Source organism: Danio aesculapii, chromosome 17, assembly GCF_903798145.1.
Source record: "Danio aesculapii chromosome 17, fDanAes4.1, whole genome shotgun sequence".
Classification (NCBI taxonomy): domain Eukaryota; kingdom Metazoa; phylum Chordata; class Actinopteri; order Cypriniformes; family Danionidae; genus Danio; species Danio aesculapii.
In genome coordinates, this window is record NC_079451.1 from 8,896,331 (window position 1) to 8,913,987 (window position 17,657).

The 17,657-nt window shown below is 33.2% G+C and overlaps 1 protein-coding gene across 1 annotated transcript in view; it reads left to right on the forward strand.

Annotated features, from left to right (window-relative positions):
* ubr1 (ubiquitin protein ligase E3 component n-recognin 1) overlaps nucleotides 1-17,657 on the forward strand; it is a 73,141-nt gene that overhangs the window by 53,195 nt on the left and 2,289 nt on the right. The window contains exons 30-45 of the mRNA XM_056476696.1: nucleotides 1,756-1,958; nucleotides 4,239-4,332; nucleotides 5,537-5,689; nucleotides 6,114-6,211; nucleotides 6,306-6,399; nucleotides 8,296-8,444; nucleotides 10,687-10,742; nucleotides 10,826-10,922; nucleotides 11,003-11,070; nucleotides 11,606-11,753; nucleotides 13,675-13,762; nucleotides 13,838-13,971; nucleotides 14,704-14,812; nucleotides 15,317-15,373; nucleotides 15,468-15,545; nucleotides 16,138-16,308. Of these exons, the coding sequence (XP_056332671.1) occupies nucleotides 1,756-1,958; nucleotides 4,239-4,332; nucleotides 5,537-5,689; nucleotides 6,114-6,211; nucleotides 6,306-6,399; nucleotides 8,296-8,444; nucleotides 10,687-10,742; nucleotides 10,826-10,922; nucleotides 11,003-11,070; nucleotides 11,606-11,753; nucleotides 13,675-13,762; nucleotides 13,838-13,971; nucleotides 14,704-14,812; nucleotides 15,317-15,373; nucleotides 15,468-15,545; nucleotides 16,138-16,308 (1,797 nt within the window). The remainder of the gene's footprint in view (nucleotides 1-1,755; nucleotides 1,959-4,238; nucleotides 4,333-5,536; nucleotides 5,690-6,113; nucleotides 6,212-6,305; nucleotides 6,400-8,295; nucleotides 8,445-10,686; nucleotides 10,743-10,825; nucleotides 10,923-11,002; nucleotides 11,071-11,605; nucleotides 11,754-13,674; nucleotides 13,763-13,837; nucleotides 13,972-14,703; nucleotides 14,813-15,316; nucleotides 15,374-15,467; nucleotides 15,546-16,137; nucleotides 16,309-17,657) is intronic.

A 17,657-nucleotide genomic window follows, 5' to 3' on the forward strand; every position in this document is an offset into this window, starting at 1 on the left:
TTGTATATATCTCTTAGTCTGCATTGTTTTTGTTTTAAATATAATAACATTTTTGTTGATTAAAGTTTAATGTCAGAAAATGTAATTAAACTGTAATGCGTTTGGTAAACATTTGTCATTTCTGCAAAATTTTAATTTGATTCTATTGCAAGTTTAGCACGAAGTAATTTAATAAATAAACAGCAGGAGATAGGATGTCCAAAATCGACATATACAAAACATTTATTAAGTTATGAATGTAATACTTTATTTATGCTTTTTTATCTCTCTATTTTTATTTTTCTTCTCTGTCCTTTGAGCTCTTAAGAATTGCTATTGTCATTTCACAAACTAATAAATAAATATATTTTGCTTTTTCATTTCTTTTGCTTACACTTTTGTTTTACACTTGACTTTACAAATTACAATGAAAATTACATTTTTAAAACGTCACATAGCAAATTTTATGTTTTTAATTTTATTTAAATCTCATTAAATTTTCACCCATTCATACTTCACATTTATTTTTTCTCTCCCTCTCCTTTTTTCTCTTCTTTTTCTTTTTCTTTCATTTTCATTTGTTCTTTTTTGGGACTTTTTAACTTGCATTCACACTTCTTTGTTTAATGCTCTGTTCATGTCTCGACACTATTCTCAGATGTTTTGTTTTTGCAAATTTACTCTTTAATTTTTGTTTGTCTTTTAGTTTCTTTTACACTTGCTTTCACAATCTCACATAGACATTGTCATTTTAATTCAGCCTTTTTCCCTATAAACTCTATAACTGCTGTTTAACTATGTTTTTATCTACTGCCAACCCTATACACAGCTCTTTAATAGTTCTCATTTTGACTGTAATTAAATAATAATTATTGTGAAAAGCACTATACAAGTAAACCTGAATGGGGTAAATGCACACAAACTCTTAATGTGAGTCAACCAGCCCCAGGATTTCCAGTTAATTGTCATCCCATACAAAATCGCCACGATTAAGATCTGATTTCTTTAAAAAACAGCGATCTTCACTGCCTGGCTGAGACATGATATAAAGTGGGTATTAGACTAAACAAGAGGCACTGCAATAAATTATATTCTTCTGGGCCATGTCTTTAAAAAATGGAAATTAATTGTACCCCTGTATTTTCAATGGAGTTTCTGCGCTAGCCTGCAGCTAAAGATGCCTCTTGTGCTTAAGCAGTTTTTCATCTCTTTTACGCTTGAACAACTTAATGAATGCTTTAATCTATTTACCCAGTTGTATTTTAATTACATTACAACATCAGTGCTGTAAAAGGAACCTTATATAATTGAAAATAGTCACATTAAGCTTTCACCAGAAGTTCATCATTGGCTGAAAAACACTAGCTGTGCACAGAGCCCATTGCATTGAAATGCTTTTTTCCTTTTCATTCTTTTATCATACTCATTCATTCATTCAATTATTTTATTTTCAGCTTAGTCCATTTATTAATCTGGGGTCGCCACAGCGGAATGAATCGCCAACTTATCCAGCATATGTTTTACGCAGCGGATGCCCATTTAACATATAACATCTACTGTATTTAATAATAACAAAAGTGAAAGCACAAAAGTGAAAGTGTTCTTTTTTCCTTTCACTTCTCATTCATTTGCTTTCTCTTTTACCCTTTTTAATTGATTTCATCGCTGTCTTTAATTACATGCACATTCAGTTTTCAGTTCATTCAATCATTAGAGCGTATGTAATTGAGTATCAGTGTCTCTGTGTTATTGTTGTGTGTGTATGTGTGTGTGCAGCTTTGTGATGGATGTCGATAAGAATCGAGTGGCCGTAGGGCCTCAGCAGGGTGTTTGGTCCTTGGACTGGGAGACTCTCACCTGTATTTTGTGCCAGGAGGAGCAGGAGGTGCAGGCTCAGGCTCCAGCTATGGTGCTCACCGCATGTGTGCAGAGATCCACAGTTCTCACGCAGAGCCGCGGAAAGACCCTGTCCCCCAAAGGTGAAACACACTGCACACTTTACATCAGAAGTGCATTTAGTCACATGATGATAAGCAGAAAGTGTTGACAGAACATGTATAAATGACCCTGGACCACAAAAACAGCCTTACGTTGCACAGGTATATCAGAAGTGTATCAGAATGAGCATTTTTTTCTTTGGTTACTAAATGTAGGTTCAGTAATTTCATGTTAATGGGAAAGAATAGGTTTTTTAAATGCCTTTAAGGTTTTTTAATTGCCTTTAGGTTCAGTAATTTCATGTTAATGGGAAAGAATATGTTTTTTAATTGCCTTTAATGCAAAATGACTGAACCTAAACTTAAGAAAGCTGAGAAATAAGCTCATTTTTGAAGAAATTTTCAGAAGGCATGTAGAAGTTTATGCTTCTGAACTCTTCTCTTGTAGGAATAGCCGAGAATGCATTGTGTTGGATGAGTCAAAATTATATATTTTTTTCATTTGTTTCTAAAATAATTGGAATATTATGAATTCCTACTGTAAATTTAACTAAACTTAATTTTTGATTGTAATTAGATTTTTTTTTATAATCTTTGGATTGTGTTAAACTTATATTTCACATTTTTAAATAGATGTATATCAACCAAACATTGTCCTTATCTTAACAAACGAAAAGCTGGATAGCTTATTTAATACTTACTCCCAGGGCCATTTATATCGAAGTTGATATTTAGTCGCACCATGTCGGTGTTTAATAACATCTCATTTTTACGAGGTGGGTCGTTAGCCCAACGCTCAACCCCCAACCTTGAGAACCAGGACATACACACATACACTATGGACAGTTTAGCTTACCCAATTCATCTTGCGCTTGTCTCTGCGGGGGAAACTAGAGCACGTAGTGACCCACGTGAACATGGGGAGAACATACAAAATCCACAAAGAAACGCCAACTTACCCAGCCGGGGCTCGAACCAGCAACCTTCTTGCTGTGGCAGGGTGTCCGCCGGATCTTAAAAAGTATTAAAAGTTGATAAATGAATTATGAGAAAATGAAGGCCCTTAAAAGGTATTAAAAAATCTTAATTGCGTTTTTACGAGGTCTTAAATTTTGTTCGAGCAATGTCTAAAGTGTTTGACTCCAAAAAATTAATAATAATATTAACAGTGTGCTCGATCCACACGATTGGTTCGGGCTGGGGTGCGTCCAGCCAAGCTTCTCCGTCTGGGTGAAGTCACGTAATTTGCGACAAGCGCGGGAAGGTGATGTGATGCTCTCCACATGTAGTGAAACCATAGAGCGAAACAGACAGCAAAATGGGAAAATGTAGGTTTGCGTACTCCTAATTAAAGAAAGACGAGTTTAAACAGTGGCTGAAGCCTGTCGCTGAAAACAACCATGTAATTTATACTTTCAAGCTTTGTTTATTCCGAGCTTATCTGAGTTCTGTTGCATGGTTGTATGGTTGTGCTTCATTGATTTATTTAACTACAACTGTTTATTAACAACTGTGTATTAACATATGTTTATTTAGTTAAAGGTTTAATGCTGATTAGAACTTGAAGTGGCGATAAGGTCTTAAAAGATTCTGAGAAGGTCTTTAAAAAGTCTTAAAAAGGTATTGAAAGTATCTTTAGGATTCCTGCATATACCCTGTGTGAGATGACATAGAGGTGCCACCGTGCAGCCCCTAGCTTATTTATTAAACTTTCACATTAATAAATCTCCAAAAAAAAAAAGATGGCATTATGACTGGTTTTGTGGTCCAGGGTCACAAATGTTATGTTTGAATATACAAACGATGCATTATTTGATTAAATATGCACTCATTTGAAAACTTTTCCAAAATTTCAAGTTCAGAGTTCTTTTTGATTATTTCTCAAAGCTTTTACAGAGGAGATTTTTATCTCTCTATAATTCAGGAAATCATCAGAATCATATTTGTTGTGAAATGAAGTGATGCATGAACAGATTCCTCTCTAAAAACCTTCAGGATATTGATAAGATAACAGCGGTGAAGTTCATACTATGCAACTCTTTATGAAAGTGAATATTTATTGTTCAGTAGTGAACAATAGGAGAAAAATGTTCTAAGAAATCAAAACATTTAAAAATATGTATTGTATCTGAAATCTCAACAAGAAGTGCAACATAAACATGTTTTCTTCATGTCAGATTGAAAAAAAACACAAAAAAACAAAAAAAAAGTTTTTGTCTTGCCTCCAAAAAGTCTTGCCTTTATTAATTTATTCAGCAAATGTTTTGTCTTTTTTTAAAAAGGTATTTTTAAATTATTTTTTATTTATTTATTGTTCAACAGTGGACTACTACCCTCTCTTCATGCCCCCTGATCTGGCTGTAGGAACACACACCGGCAGCTGTGGTCATGTCATGCACGCCACCTGCTGGCAAAAGTGAGTTAATGCTTTAATAATGACTTCCATCAACTACAACGCTAATTTTGTTTGTCCCCGTGTTTTTTGTATTTACAGAAAGCTTTTTTTATTACAGTCAGTGTGTTACACAGTATTAAACTCCATTAAACGTACTGTGCTCCATTAAACGTACAGAGCTTACAAGCTCCTTTGTAAAGTTCTTTTTCCAGCTTACTAGCCTAATGAACATTGAATGTTGCATTATTGTTTTCCGATTGTTAAAAAAAAATACATGTTTACATATATATAGTTCTGCATATTGTTCCAAATACAGCAGTTTAATGTGTCAGTCACTCTAGGACTTCAGTGTTTTTATTGTAGACAGCAGTTTTATTCATTTGTTTAACTGGTTAATTAAAAAAAACAGTTAACTGAATGGTTTTAGAACTTTTGTCTAAATTTATTTTTAATTGTCTTGTAGAATTTGTTAATTGTAAACATTCTGTAGTTTATTCTGAGATCACCATGAAGATAGCCTTGGTGCTGGTAGACTGGAAAAGGAAACGGGTGAATCAATAAATGAATACATACATCAATACAACATACAGTTAAAGTCTGAATTATTAACCCTCCTGAATTATTAGCCCCCTGTGTATATTTTCCCCAATTTCTGTGTAACGCAAAGAAGATTTTTGTAACACATTTCTAAACATAATAGTTTTAATAACTCATTTCTAATAACTGATTTCTTTAAACTTTGCCATGATGCAAGTACATAATATTTTACCAGATATTTTTCAAGATACTAGAATTTAGCTCAAAGTAACATATAAAGGTGTAACTAGGTTAATGAGGCAAGTCAGGCAAATCATTGTATATCTTTTTCTTTTTTTCTTTAGACAATCAAATAAATATTGCTTAAAAGTGCTAATAATACTGACCTTAAAATAGTTTTTAAAAATTAAAAACTGCTTTTATTCTAGGCGTAATAAAACAAGTAAGGCTTTATCCAGAAGAAAAAATATTCTAGGAAATACTGTGGAAAATTCGTTGCTCTGTTAAACATCATTTGAGAAAAATTTGAAAATGAAAAAATAAATTCACAGGAGGGCTAATCATTTGGACTTCAACTGTATATTGCTCTACATATTTCACAAACCTTTAAAATCCCCATCTTAAAAGCTAAAGCCAAACAAATCCTGCCAGTCTGTTCACATTCCGTCTTTCTCTGTCCGTGTCGCAGGTATTTTGAAGCAGTTCAGAGCACGACTCGCAATCGCCTGCATGCGGAGCTGATCATAGACCTGGAGAATGGAGAGTACATGTGTCCGCTCTGCAAATCCCTCTGTAACACCGTCATCCCACTGATCCCTGTGGAGCCCAGCAGCCTCAACTAGTAAGCCGTGTTTATTAACCATTTTTATTTACAGTTTAGGGATGCACAATGTTATTGGAACATTCAATAAATCAGCTTATAATTGCTTGAAATGTAAACACTGATGTACCTTGCCAATAAAATACTGTTGATTTTGAGCCTGCAGTATTTTACCTAACTACCATGAGCACTAGCAATAGTTAAGTATTGTAATCATTCTTGAAGTCTTTTTTTTATATGTAAATATAGTATTTACCACAGTTTTAAAGTCCTGGAAAAGTGTGAAAAGATACCCTGAAAGTGCTTGAAATGGGCTTAAATTTGACTTTGGAATAGACAACTGAATTATGGGATATTGTTGGAAGTCTGTATTGTGCATCTCTAAAATAGTTTGTGTTTTTGTTTTCGCTGTAATGTGTTGACACGCTCTTGTTGTTTCTTTCAGTGAAAGTGCTCAGTTGGTTGGTCAACATCTCACTCTGATGCGCTGGATTCAGATCATGTCTTCTCGAATCAGAGGCCTGCAGGCTAGGTGGATAGCAGGTGAGAGTCGAAACTAAAAAGTGGGCCTAAATGAGTCTAAACAGTGTCAACATTTTTATTTGGTTTGATTTTGTGTCTGTGTGTGTATTTGCAGACGGCAGTGGTGATGCAGCAGAGAAAGCAGTAGCACCTTTTGATGAGGGTCAAACCGAATTCAGATCCATTCTCAGTTTTGGAGTTCAAGAGCCGTGAGTCTAAAGACACAGTTTATATCACAAATTTGAGATTGCCTGTTGTTGGTTTTGTTGTTCTCGTTCTAAAGTGCACAATATGTTTTTTGGAGTGTGTTATATTAAAGGAAATGCTGATTTAAATAATATAATTAAATAAAAAATAATTTTGTTTATACAATTAAAAAACATATTGATTATAATAATTATACAATTCCTCGAAAAATATATTTAAATACAGAATATTCCAGATGATAAAACATGATCTGACTAACTAAATATTGAACTAACTAGAAAGCAAGAAGTACTATTTATATAAACATCAATTAATTGTTTAAATTATCTATCTGTTTGTCTACCATCTGTTGTCTAGATAAAAGTATCTGCTGAATTATTTAATAATATAAATAAAAATAAAATAATGTATTTATTGTTTGTTTGATAGTCTTGCTTGTGGAAAATGAAATACAATATACATGAAATAAAAGCATTGAATATGACATTTATCATTTGCTAATTTAATCATATTTTAGCCTTTCAGTTATTTACCATTTTATTTATTTAGCAGTTGCTTTTATAAAGCTTTTAAAACTAAGTAAATAATTATTTGATAACTTGATAATTTGGTAAAATTTCACTGAAGCTAAAATCTCTCTGTCCATTCACCTTTGTGTCATATTTTTTCATTTTAATTAGTGGTGTAACGGATCACAAATCTCACGGTTCGGATCACGTTATGGTTTTTTTAGTCGCGGATCAGATCATTTATCGAATCAGCCAAAAAGTGGAGGAGACAAATGTCATTTGCTTTCCATTTATTACAAAAACAGCACTGCAAGAAACTTTCAGTTTCAACAAACAGAATTTAAAAGCTGTAATTTTATTTAAAAAAATGAAGAAATAATCAGCTGGATAAAAATTCATAGTAAAATGTTCAGTAATGTGAAAAAATTCACTGTGTTTACTACTGTTGCTGATAATGATGAATGTATAATTCTTAACATTATAATTTGTACAGTTCATATTTACTTTTAGTCTCATTTTCAATAAATAATTCAGTTATTCACTTGTAAAACTTTGTTTCATTGCTAGATGTGTCTTTTTTGAAGAATTATTCAGTGGCGTATTTTTGATGGCGTGTTGTCGCCACCTTTTGGTTAAATAATGTAATTGCTGCCTATAACTTTCATTTTTGAGCGTTGTTTAATGCATATGACGGTGATTTTAATATTTACTATAAACATGAGTGGTTTTATCTCAATTATAAACGGTTATGCCTGTACTTCTGTGATATTTGACTGTTTGTAACTTTATAACTAACTCAAAAGACTAAAAACTTGATCTCTTTTTTGATTTTTGCGTTTTTCAAACACAGATTTGAATGCAACGATTCGAAGGATTAATAAACATATGCAAATGACCATCATTTATAGTTTGTTGCGTGGGTGTTGAGATCCCGATGTTTTAATGATTCATCGTGCAGCTTGCAATGAATGCATTAATGCAGGCTAAACAAGTAGTGACAGAAAACACCTTTAATAACCTAAGAAACCCACCACATCCCGAAAAACCTACCACAACTTTATCCGTCATCATTTTATTTTACAGGAAACCCTAAATGCTTCATACATGATGGACCCCAGGAAGAATAGCCACTATCTTGGTGTATTCCGAACCATGGGTTGTGATCTGTACGAATCATGGATCAACCGTGATCCGTTACACCCCTAATTTTAATATTTGAAAGAAAAAAAACATTGGTTAAAAATTGATTGTTAAATTAAACATTTTTTTCTGTCAGATGAAAGATTAAATAAACCCAAAAATATAAATTCACTGTGTATGTTATATTAACACACGAGACATACTCATGATATCACTAAATTTGCTGTGAACTATTTATTTTGTGATCAGGCCAAAGTTCTCTCGCAGTATCACAGAGATGCTGGTTGTCTGTGCGACCACAGTGCACAGGGTGGGTCTGCAGACGCCTCCCAATGACCTGTGCCCGTTTGTGCCAGCCATGTCCTGGAACACCTGCGCCTACACCATCCAGGCCGTCGGTAATACACTCATCCTTTCCCTCGGTCACTGGGTGTCTGTCAGCCATTTTGTTTGTATCCACATGTTCAACAAAATATAGTTCACCCAAAAATGGAAACGTACTCTTAACCTTCACTTGGCATTAAGGGGTTCAACACTTGATTGAGTTTCTTTGCACAGTTAAACACATATTTTGAAGAATGTTAGAAACTGGTAGCAATAATAATTTTTCCATAATCTGAAAAAATAAAAATACCGGCTCTCAACATTCTTCAGAATAACTTTTTTTGTGTTCAACAGATGAAAGAAACAAACAGGTTTGTGACAGCTGAAGGATGAATAAATGATGACAAATTAAAAAAATGAAAATATTTTTTCTATTTTTAGGTCAACTATCCCTTTAAATTGTGACGTGTGGAATACTGTGTTTTGTGTCCAAGCATCTGCTCATTTGAATTGATGGAAACAAGCCATTTGAATATAAACTTTGTAGTCGTTATTTCAAAAGCATATATTAGCACTATTTGTTAGCATCTAAAAAAGCAGTAGGACCCCGAAACTGTGACATTTGACCACGGTCTTAAAGCGCCCTCCATTAATGTTGGTACTCTTTCTGTGTATACATAAGCAAATAAGCTATAAAATGTCTAGTTTAGCTTTTGAACGTTGCTGAAAGTATCAACATAAATATCTTCTGGTGTCACATGAGTTTTATCAAAAAAGCAAATAGCTTTGTTAAATACATGTGTGCCACAGTTATTTGCTCCCCTGTGAATTCATATTAGCAAAATTTACACCTGGATGACAAGAAACATGAAATTATTTAACCACAACTGTCTGTTTCACATGATTGTACATATGTGGAAACACACACTATAGTCGGCCAGACTATAGAACAGAGCTTTTGTGATAAAAAGATTGTTTTTCTTCTCAAAAATAGCAAAAACAGTGATAAAATCAGTTGTATAGTGCAATGTATAAGATTATACAGATGTTATGAATCAGCCTGGAACAGAGTGTGCGCCCATCTTTTCCATACACACTCTTAGAAGGAAAACATCAAGAATCTCCACACCTTTAGTTGGGCTCTGAAAGTCACCGAAATCAACAAAAATAGTTTGAAAGAGTTTCAAGATTCTACTCTCATCTAAAACAAAATCAAGCATCTTTAGTTTGAGTTAATATTTTATGCAAAAGATTAAGCCTGCACACAGTGGCGCCTGCAGCCATATGGCTGTATGCACTGTGTGTACTTACCATGAGAGGGCACAAATTAATGCCACTGTTTAAAATGTATTTATTTATTACATAATTTGAATTGATTATTAAACAGTATACACTACGCTATATTGACAAAGCAAGAAAGAATGAGAATAAATAAAGGTGTGTTTGTGTGTTTTAAAGTGTGTATGTACTTGCATGGTGGGAGATGGGTATTGAAATCTATTGGCTTTAGTTTTGCTTTGTGATTTTTCCGTACACTAAAAATTACAATTCAGCTAGCTATTGTTTAAAACAAGGTTCAAAATGAGTAAACCCTCATTAAAACACCTAAACTTAGTTGAGACATTTGCCAAAAGGCCTAAAACTAATGAGACAAATATTGCTTCCCCACACCGGGTGGAGACCGCAGTCTCATCAGCACCTGAGCTGGTGGAACTCCAGGCCCAGCCTGTGGCTGCGCAGTCGCCTCACATGGAATGGAACCATTCAAGGTGTTTTAAACAATTTTATCTGACAGACTGTCACAAATAAGCAGACATCTTCATTCTCACAATGAGTTTCTGAGTTCTCTCACCCCTCCAAAAGAGTTTGAGACTCTTGTATATCTAGTAGATAACTCACCAGCTTTGATCTGGTCTATTGAACCGTCTATTTAAGTTCCTCAAAATAGCAACGCACCAGGAATGCGCCTCAACACGCCTCCTTTTTTTTTTAGATCAGAACGCCTATGGGCGCTCATATGAGAGCAAATGCATTTGCTATTTAAACAGCGTGGTGCAAAACGTCAAAACGACTCTTGCGCCAAGCTGAAACTAGCAAACAACAATTGCGTCGCGCCTTGTGCAAATGTCTTTGTTTGTATTTACTACGGATGCCAATAGAGGGCGCTGTAACATACCAGCTTTGAAACAGGCTATTTCTGCAGTGTGACTATAGCTAATGTTTGTAGTCAAAAACAATACAACAAAGCATGACTTTTCTGCTTAAACTACTAACAGAAGTTTTGTCTGTTTCTTGTCACAATGTTTCTTTCTTCAGAGAACATGTTGCAGGATGAAGGCAAGGCACTTTTTGGATCCCTCAAGAACAGACAGGTTAGGTTTAGCTCCGTTGATACTGATCTAAGTGTGCACTGTTTAATATCAGATTAATTTATCCCTATATTTGTTTTCTTCAGCTGTCTGGACTTAAAGCGCTGGTGCAGTTTTCAGCTGCTCAGAGGATGAAGTGCAATCAAGTGGTCATACAGAAGCATTTTGCTGATATGTTAGCTGGTAAGTTACATTATAATCAGGGGATGGATATTATTGGTAGATTAGTTGATGTAGTAATTATTCTTTTCATCTCTTTCTAGTCCTGGTACCAGTTCCTAATGTAGAAAACACACCATCAATATTAGAAGTGGATTTCTTTCATCTACTGGTGAGTGAATAAAGAATGAATGAAATGTGAAGTGATCATAGATTATTATATTATATTATATTATATTATATTATATTATATTATATTATATTATATTATATTATATTATATTATATTATATTATATTACATTACATTATATTATATTTTGAATCAAAAGCTAAACATATTAAAGCCAAAACAAGCAATATATCTCTTTGTTGCAAGTAAATGTATTTTATTTATATTTTATTAAATAAAAACATCTACTAATTAAACAAAATACCAAATTAATGTCTAAATATTTTCACCTGAAACATAAAATTCATTATAGATCTGTAAAAATGAAATACACGCTAACATAAAATTAATATTATACTGAATGATTTCTTGAATATGTTTTGCCTGGTAGACGATACACTAGAATTTAGTGTTTAGTATAGAATTTAGTATAGAATATCTAATTTAGTATATCTAATATAGTATATCTAATTTAGTATAGAATGCTTCAATGTTTCCACTGAATTGTTGAACTGTATGTTGGGCTGTTCTGTTAGGTGGGTCTGGTTCTGTCCATCCCATCATTGTATCAGGAAGAAGCTGTAGACCTGCAGCCTTCAACAGTCAGTACAGCGTACAATCACCTTTACCTGCTGCAGCTCATTACTGTGGGACACATGCTGCAGGTCCTACTGGCTGCACACGGTAAACACACACACACACACACACACACACACACACACACACACACATACACATACACACAAAGAAATTACTAACTACTAAAGTGCTGCAATACTTTGAGATGCTAGCAATAGTAATGTTAAAAACATTATCAACATGCTCATTTTGTTTATCATAATTACTGTTGGATAAAGATTAATAACCATTTGTTGATTCAGGTTGTCAAAATGCTAACTTGCAAACTTTTTATCAAAACATTAAACGTTTAAATGTCACAAAGATATGGCATTATGGCAAATGCAGCACTTACTGTAGGTTGGCTAATAAAGTTAGCAAAATGTTAGTTAATGTTAGTAACTTGTTAAATATTACCCATGAGCTATAACATGCTATATGCAATAGCTAATGTGTTCATTTCATGCTAACAGTATGTTAATAATATAATTACATTAGGAATGTTAGCATGGTAGCAACATGTTAATATAATGTTAAAACAAAAACAGCATAGTAAATGAAACCTGTTAAAAGAAACACGTTAATTAATATTAGCAGCATATTAGTCTTGTGCTAAACATGTTAGGAACATGCTACCACCATGTTAAATGGTCTAGACACATTAATTAATGTTACCAAAATGTTAGCAACATGTTAAAATTAGTCCTTTTTTGGCAAATGCAGCACGTATGTTGCTTTGATAAAATAAGTTAGCAACACATCGTTTCATCCTAGCAACATTCTAAAACATGTTATTCTTTCTAAGAAGTGTGCTAATATTTCAACTCTAAATGATTTCAATTCTTCTTGATTGATGATACCTTGATCTAAAATATGGTTAAAAAGGTAAACAACATTTTGAGGCATGTTAGCATACAGTGGTTTTAACAAAATGGTAAAGCATATTAGTCATGTTTAAACATAAGACACATCTCATCATCATTCTTCCTTTAATTCTTTCTTTTATTTTCTTTCTTTCCTTCCTTTGATATTTTTTTCATTTTTTCTTTTTCTTTCTTTTACTTTCTTTTCATTTGTTCTTTGTTTTTCTTAATTCCTTTCTTTCCTCTTTTCTTTCTTCTTCCTTTCATCCTTTCTTTATTTTCTTTCTTTCTTTCCATTCGTTTTTTTCATTATTTACTTCAATTTCTTTCTTTCCTTCCTTTGTTATTTCTTTCTTTCTTTCTTTCTTTCTTTCTTTCTTTCTTTCTTTCTTTCTTTCTTTCTTTTCCATTTTCTCTCCCTTCTTATTCTTCTTCCTTTAATCATTTCTTTTATTTTCTTTCTTTCCTTCCTTTGATATTTTTTCTTTTATCTTTCTTTTACTTCTTTCTTTCTTACTTTTGATTTTTTCTTTATTTTCCTTAATTCCTTTGTTTCCTCTCTTCTTTCTCCTTCCTTTCATCCTTTCTTTTATTTAGTTTCTTTTCTTTCTTTCTTTCTTTCTTTATATTCTTTCTTTTCCTTTCTTTCTTTCTTTCTTTCTTTCTTTCTTTCTTTCTTTCTTTCTTTCTTTCTTTCTTTCTTTCTTTTCCTTAATTTCTTTCTTTCTTTTCCTTAATTTCTTTCTTTCTTTTCCTTAATTTCTTTCTTTCTTTCTTTCTTTCTTTCTTTCTTTCTTTCTTTCTTTCTTTCTTTCTTTCTTTTACTTTTTTCTTTCCTTTCTTTTTTAATTATTTTACTTATTTTCTTTCTTTCCTTCCTTTGTTCTTTCTTTGTTGTTTCTTTTCACCCTTCTTTCTTTCTTCCTTTCATTCTTTCTTTTATTTTTTTTCTTTCCTCTTTCTTTCTTTCTTTCTTTCGCAGTCTTGAGTAATAGTTTGTGTGTGTGTGTGTGTGTGTGTGTGTGTGTGTGTGTGTGTGTGTGTGTGCGTGTGTGCATGCGTGCGTGCGTGCGTGCGTGCGTGCGTGCGTGCGTGCGTGCGTGCGTGTGTGTGTGTGTGTGTAGATTGTGCTATGATGGCAGTGGCAGAGGAGGGTGACGAGGCTCAGGCCGCAGCTGAATTCTTCTCTACTGTGTCTCAGCACACTGACAGGTGAGTTTATACACGTGACTTCATCATTCATCATCTTCCTCTCCGGCTGTGACTGATGGTCTCTGTGCTCCTCAGGATCAAGTCTGGTGTTTTGAGCTTCAGTGTGGAGGGTGTGAAGAGAGGTGTTCTTCCCTTCCTGCGCTGTGCTGCTCTCTTCTTCAACTGCCTTACAGGAGTACCACCTCCAGAGGAGCTGTCCATGTCTGCAGGTCACTGCACTTCATAGGGTGGATTTAAAGGGATAGTTCACCCAAAAAATGAAAAATTACTCACTATTTACTCACCCTCATGTGGTTTCAAACATTTATGGGTTTTTTTCTGTTCAACACCTAAAGATGTTTTGAAGACGAAAACCTTTAAAGATAAAAACCTGTAACAAATGACTTCATTTGTAGGAAAAACAAATACTATGGTTACAGGTTTTGATCTTTCTTCAAATTATCTTCTGTGTTCAGCAGAAGAAAGAATCTCTTAAATGACCAGTAAACAATGACGGTTTTCAGCGACAATTCGGTCAGCTACTCATTGTTCCAAATTTGTTTAAGTTTCTTTTGCTGAACACCAAAGAAGATATTTTGAAGAATGTTGGAAACCGGTAGCCATTGACTTTCAATTTTTTTTCATTGTTCATTTCCAACATTCTTCAAAATTTATTATGTTTAAAAAAAAAAACAGAAATTCATAAAATTGCAAAACCACAAGTAATTATGAGTAACTTTTATTTTATGTTTCTCTTTAAAACCTTCAAAATGTCAATTTTAGTGTTAAAATAAAATCTGTCTGACAATTTAAATAGTATTATATCATGTGTGCTGTTTGCACATGGTATTGTTTATTGTCTGTATGTTGAGCTGCTTTCAAATTGTAGAGATTGTAATTATATGGCAGTGTGTGATCAGTGTAAATCCTACTGTTTTAACCACAGTTGTTTGTCTGTGCAGAATCACCTGAAAGCCAGCTGCCTCTGCTGTGTAGTTACCTCTCCCTGCCCTCTAATCTGTTCCAACTGTTTCAAGACCACAGGGATGTCATGACCACCTTAATAAACAGGTACAGTCAGATGATGCAATTTTATTTATATAAAGTATTTCTATAAATTAATTATAAGTACTTACTCATATATTTAAAAATATATATTTAAATATGTGTGCAGTAATAATAACAATAAGATTATTAATAATTGTATTATATTTTTTAATATTTTTAATGTTTTAATTTACTTTATAATAATTGTATAATAAAATAATAGCGATAATGGAATATATTTTTATTAAATTGTTCTGGATGGTTTTGTTGATTAATTAGAATGTTTTATATATATTTTAAGTGCTTTTTAATGATTATTAAAAGCATAAACTTATTAATAATTATTATTATTATAGTTACTCAACAATAATTCAACAGTTTAATCTTTATTTATCATTATTAGTAGTAGTAATACAGTTTTAATGCTTTTTAAAATTTTTATTTCATATTTTTATCCATTTGTTCTTTTAATTTGATCATACATTAATAGGTAATTGCACAATTTGTGTGTATGTTTGTGGGCATCAGGTGGTGTGGGAATACAGCCATTTCCAAAGCTCTCAAAGGTGAAATGCACATGATCAGGTCAGAAGAACTCATTTAAAAACTTCATAATAAGAATAATAATAACCACATTTCTTTTTATTTAACAAATACTGTAATTCATTATTTGTTTTAGGTATCCTCGCAAGAGAAACCGGCTCATAGATCTTCCAGAGGACTATAGTGTGCTGCTCAACCAAGCCAGTCAATTTAAGTAAGTTTGTTCGATAAATTAGTGATTTATCAAAATTGCCTTTATCTTTTCACATATAAGAGCTCTTTGTTTCATTAAAGCATCCTATCAAGCTGGAAAAAACGAATCGTTGGTCAAAGAGAATCCCGACTCAACAATGCATATCTCTTTATATGTGGCTATTGCAGATGCAGACGTTGCAGTCCATATTGATGCTGAAACGATTTATTGTACAACCCTTATATTGTATATGCAACATTGTGCAAAATCAAGGGAGCATTGATGTCGTTTCCTATGCAATAACATTAGCCAATCATAATAGAGGTCATTTACTGACAAGCTTTTAAGTATCCTCCCCTTAAAATCAGAGCTTGTCTCTCAGAATTAGAGTTGACAATATCTTTTCTACATATATATTTTTCTTTTTTTAGTGTAAAATAAACTTTATTAACATTGTAAGCTTACCTCAGAGAACATTAAATTAATCGTTAAAATGCGTGTCACAGCTCCTTTTGCGTGAATTACTCCTTTGAGAATGGTCATGGAGGCACATGAAGGTTTCATTCAGTTGAATGTGGAGTTATCTATGACGATTACCTCTTGTCTCCTGCAGATGTCCAAACTCCTCGGATGACGAGCGAAAACACCCGACCCTGTGTCTGCTGTGTGGGGTGATGTTGTGTGCTCAGAGCTCCTGCTGTCATGTGCAGCTCAACGGCGAGGAAGTGGGCGCCTGTACGGCTCACGCTGCCATCTGTGGGGCAGGAGTGGGACTGTTCCTCAGGTGAGAGAAACCAGAAACACTTTACTTCGTATTCGAGCGGTATGATTAATCTTTAAAAGATCACAATCTCGATTCAGACACTGCATATGTTTATTAAACCTTTATTAAACCTATGGTTGTTTGCACTGACTGGTATGGTACAGTACGATACATATTTCAGAATCAGTATGAGCTTTATTCGCCAAGAGCTAGCAAACACACAAGGAATTTTTAGTTTTTTTCAGGAACTCAGGATACATACATAAATACCAACACAAGAACACATAATGACATTTAAATAAGTCGAAAATTAAGTGAACAACAACAATTCTGAAGTTGTATAGTCAGAATTATTAGCCCCCCTTTGAATTTGTTTTCTTTTTTAAATATTTCCTAAATGATGTTTAACAGAGCAAGAAAATCTTCACAGTATGTCTGATAATATTTTTCTTCTGGAGAAAGTCTTATTTGTTTTATTTCGGCTAGAATAGAAGCAGTTTTTAATAAAAAAAAAAACACATTTAAAGACAAAATTATTAGCCCCTTTAAGCTACATTTTTTTTTCGATGGTTTACAGAACAAACCATCGTTTTACGTATACATACAAACCAATACGTTATGACGTGGGGTAATAATTCTGACTTCAACTGTATATACATCTGGGTGGTTTATGTGCAATATGTGCATTGTTGACTTTTTTAACTGTACAAATAAGAAATAAAAAATATTGATATAAAAGTATTTACAACTAAGTGACTATTAATTACAAAAACCATAAAGGGTCCTGTATGTTTGTGACCATAAGAAAACAGGTAGAAACTGATGTGCTAATGTGGAGAAATTGGAGATGTTTAAGAAATGTAAATATTTATTTCCGTTTCCACTGTCAGAAGTACTAAAATAGTTGCTTCCTGTCATCATTTCATAGTAACTTGAGCAAGCAAAAAAGGAAGGTGATGCTTCAAACAAATAGTGTAGTAATGACATTGTTACGCTAATAGCTGTAAATGTGACTTAATAATTAATTAAAGAGATTCTTTAGTAGTTGAATCATGAATTCAAACTGAAATACTGTTGATTAATTTTATGATTCTGAATTGCAAGAGAATTTTGATTTAATTTGAAAAAAAGTGATTCTCAGTTTGAGGTTTACTGTGTATTACTTATTTGACAAAAGAAATGGGTTGACTGATTTTAATAAAATACAATGAATATGACTAGTAAAGTCCCCGCTATACTTCAAACAAAGTTCTTTGGTTGAGGGCAAAATGTTCCAAAAGGCAGAGTGACCGTATGCAGTTCCCAACCTTCTGACACCTTTAAAGAACTTTATCAGATGTAACATGATGTGGTTGTGCTTCTTGTCTGGG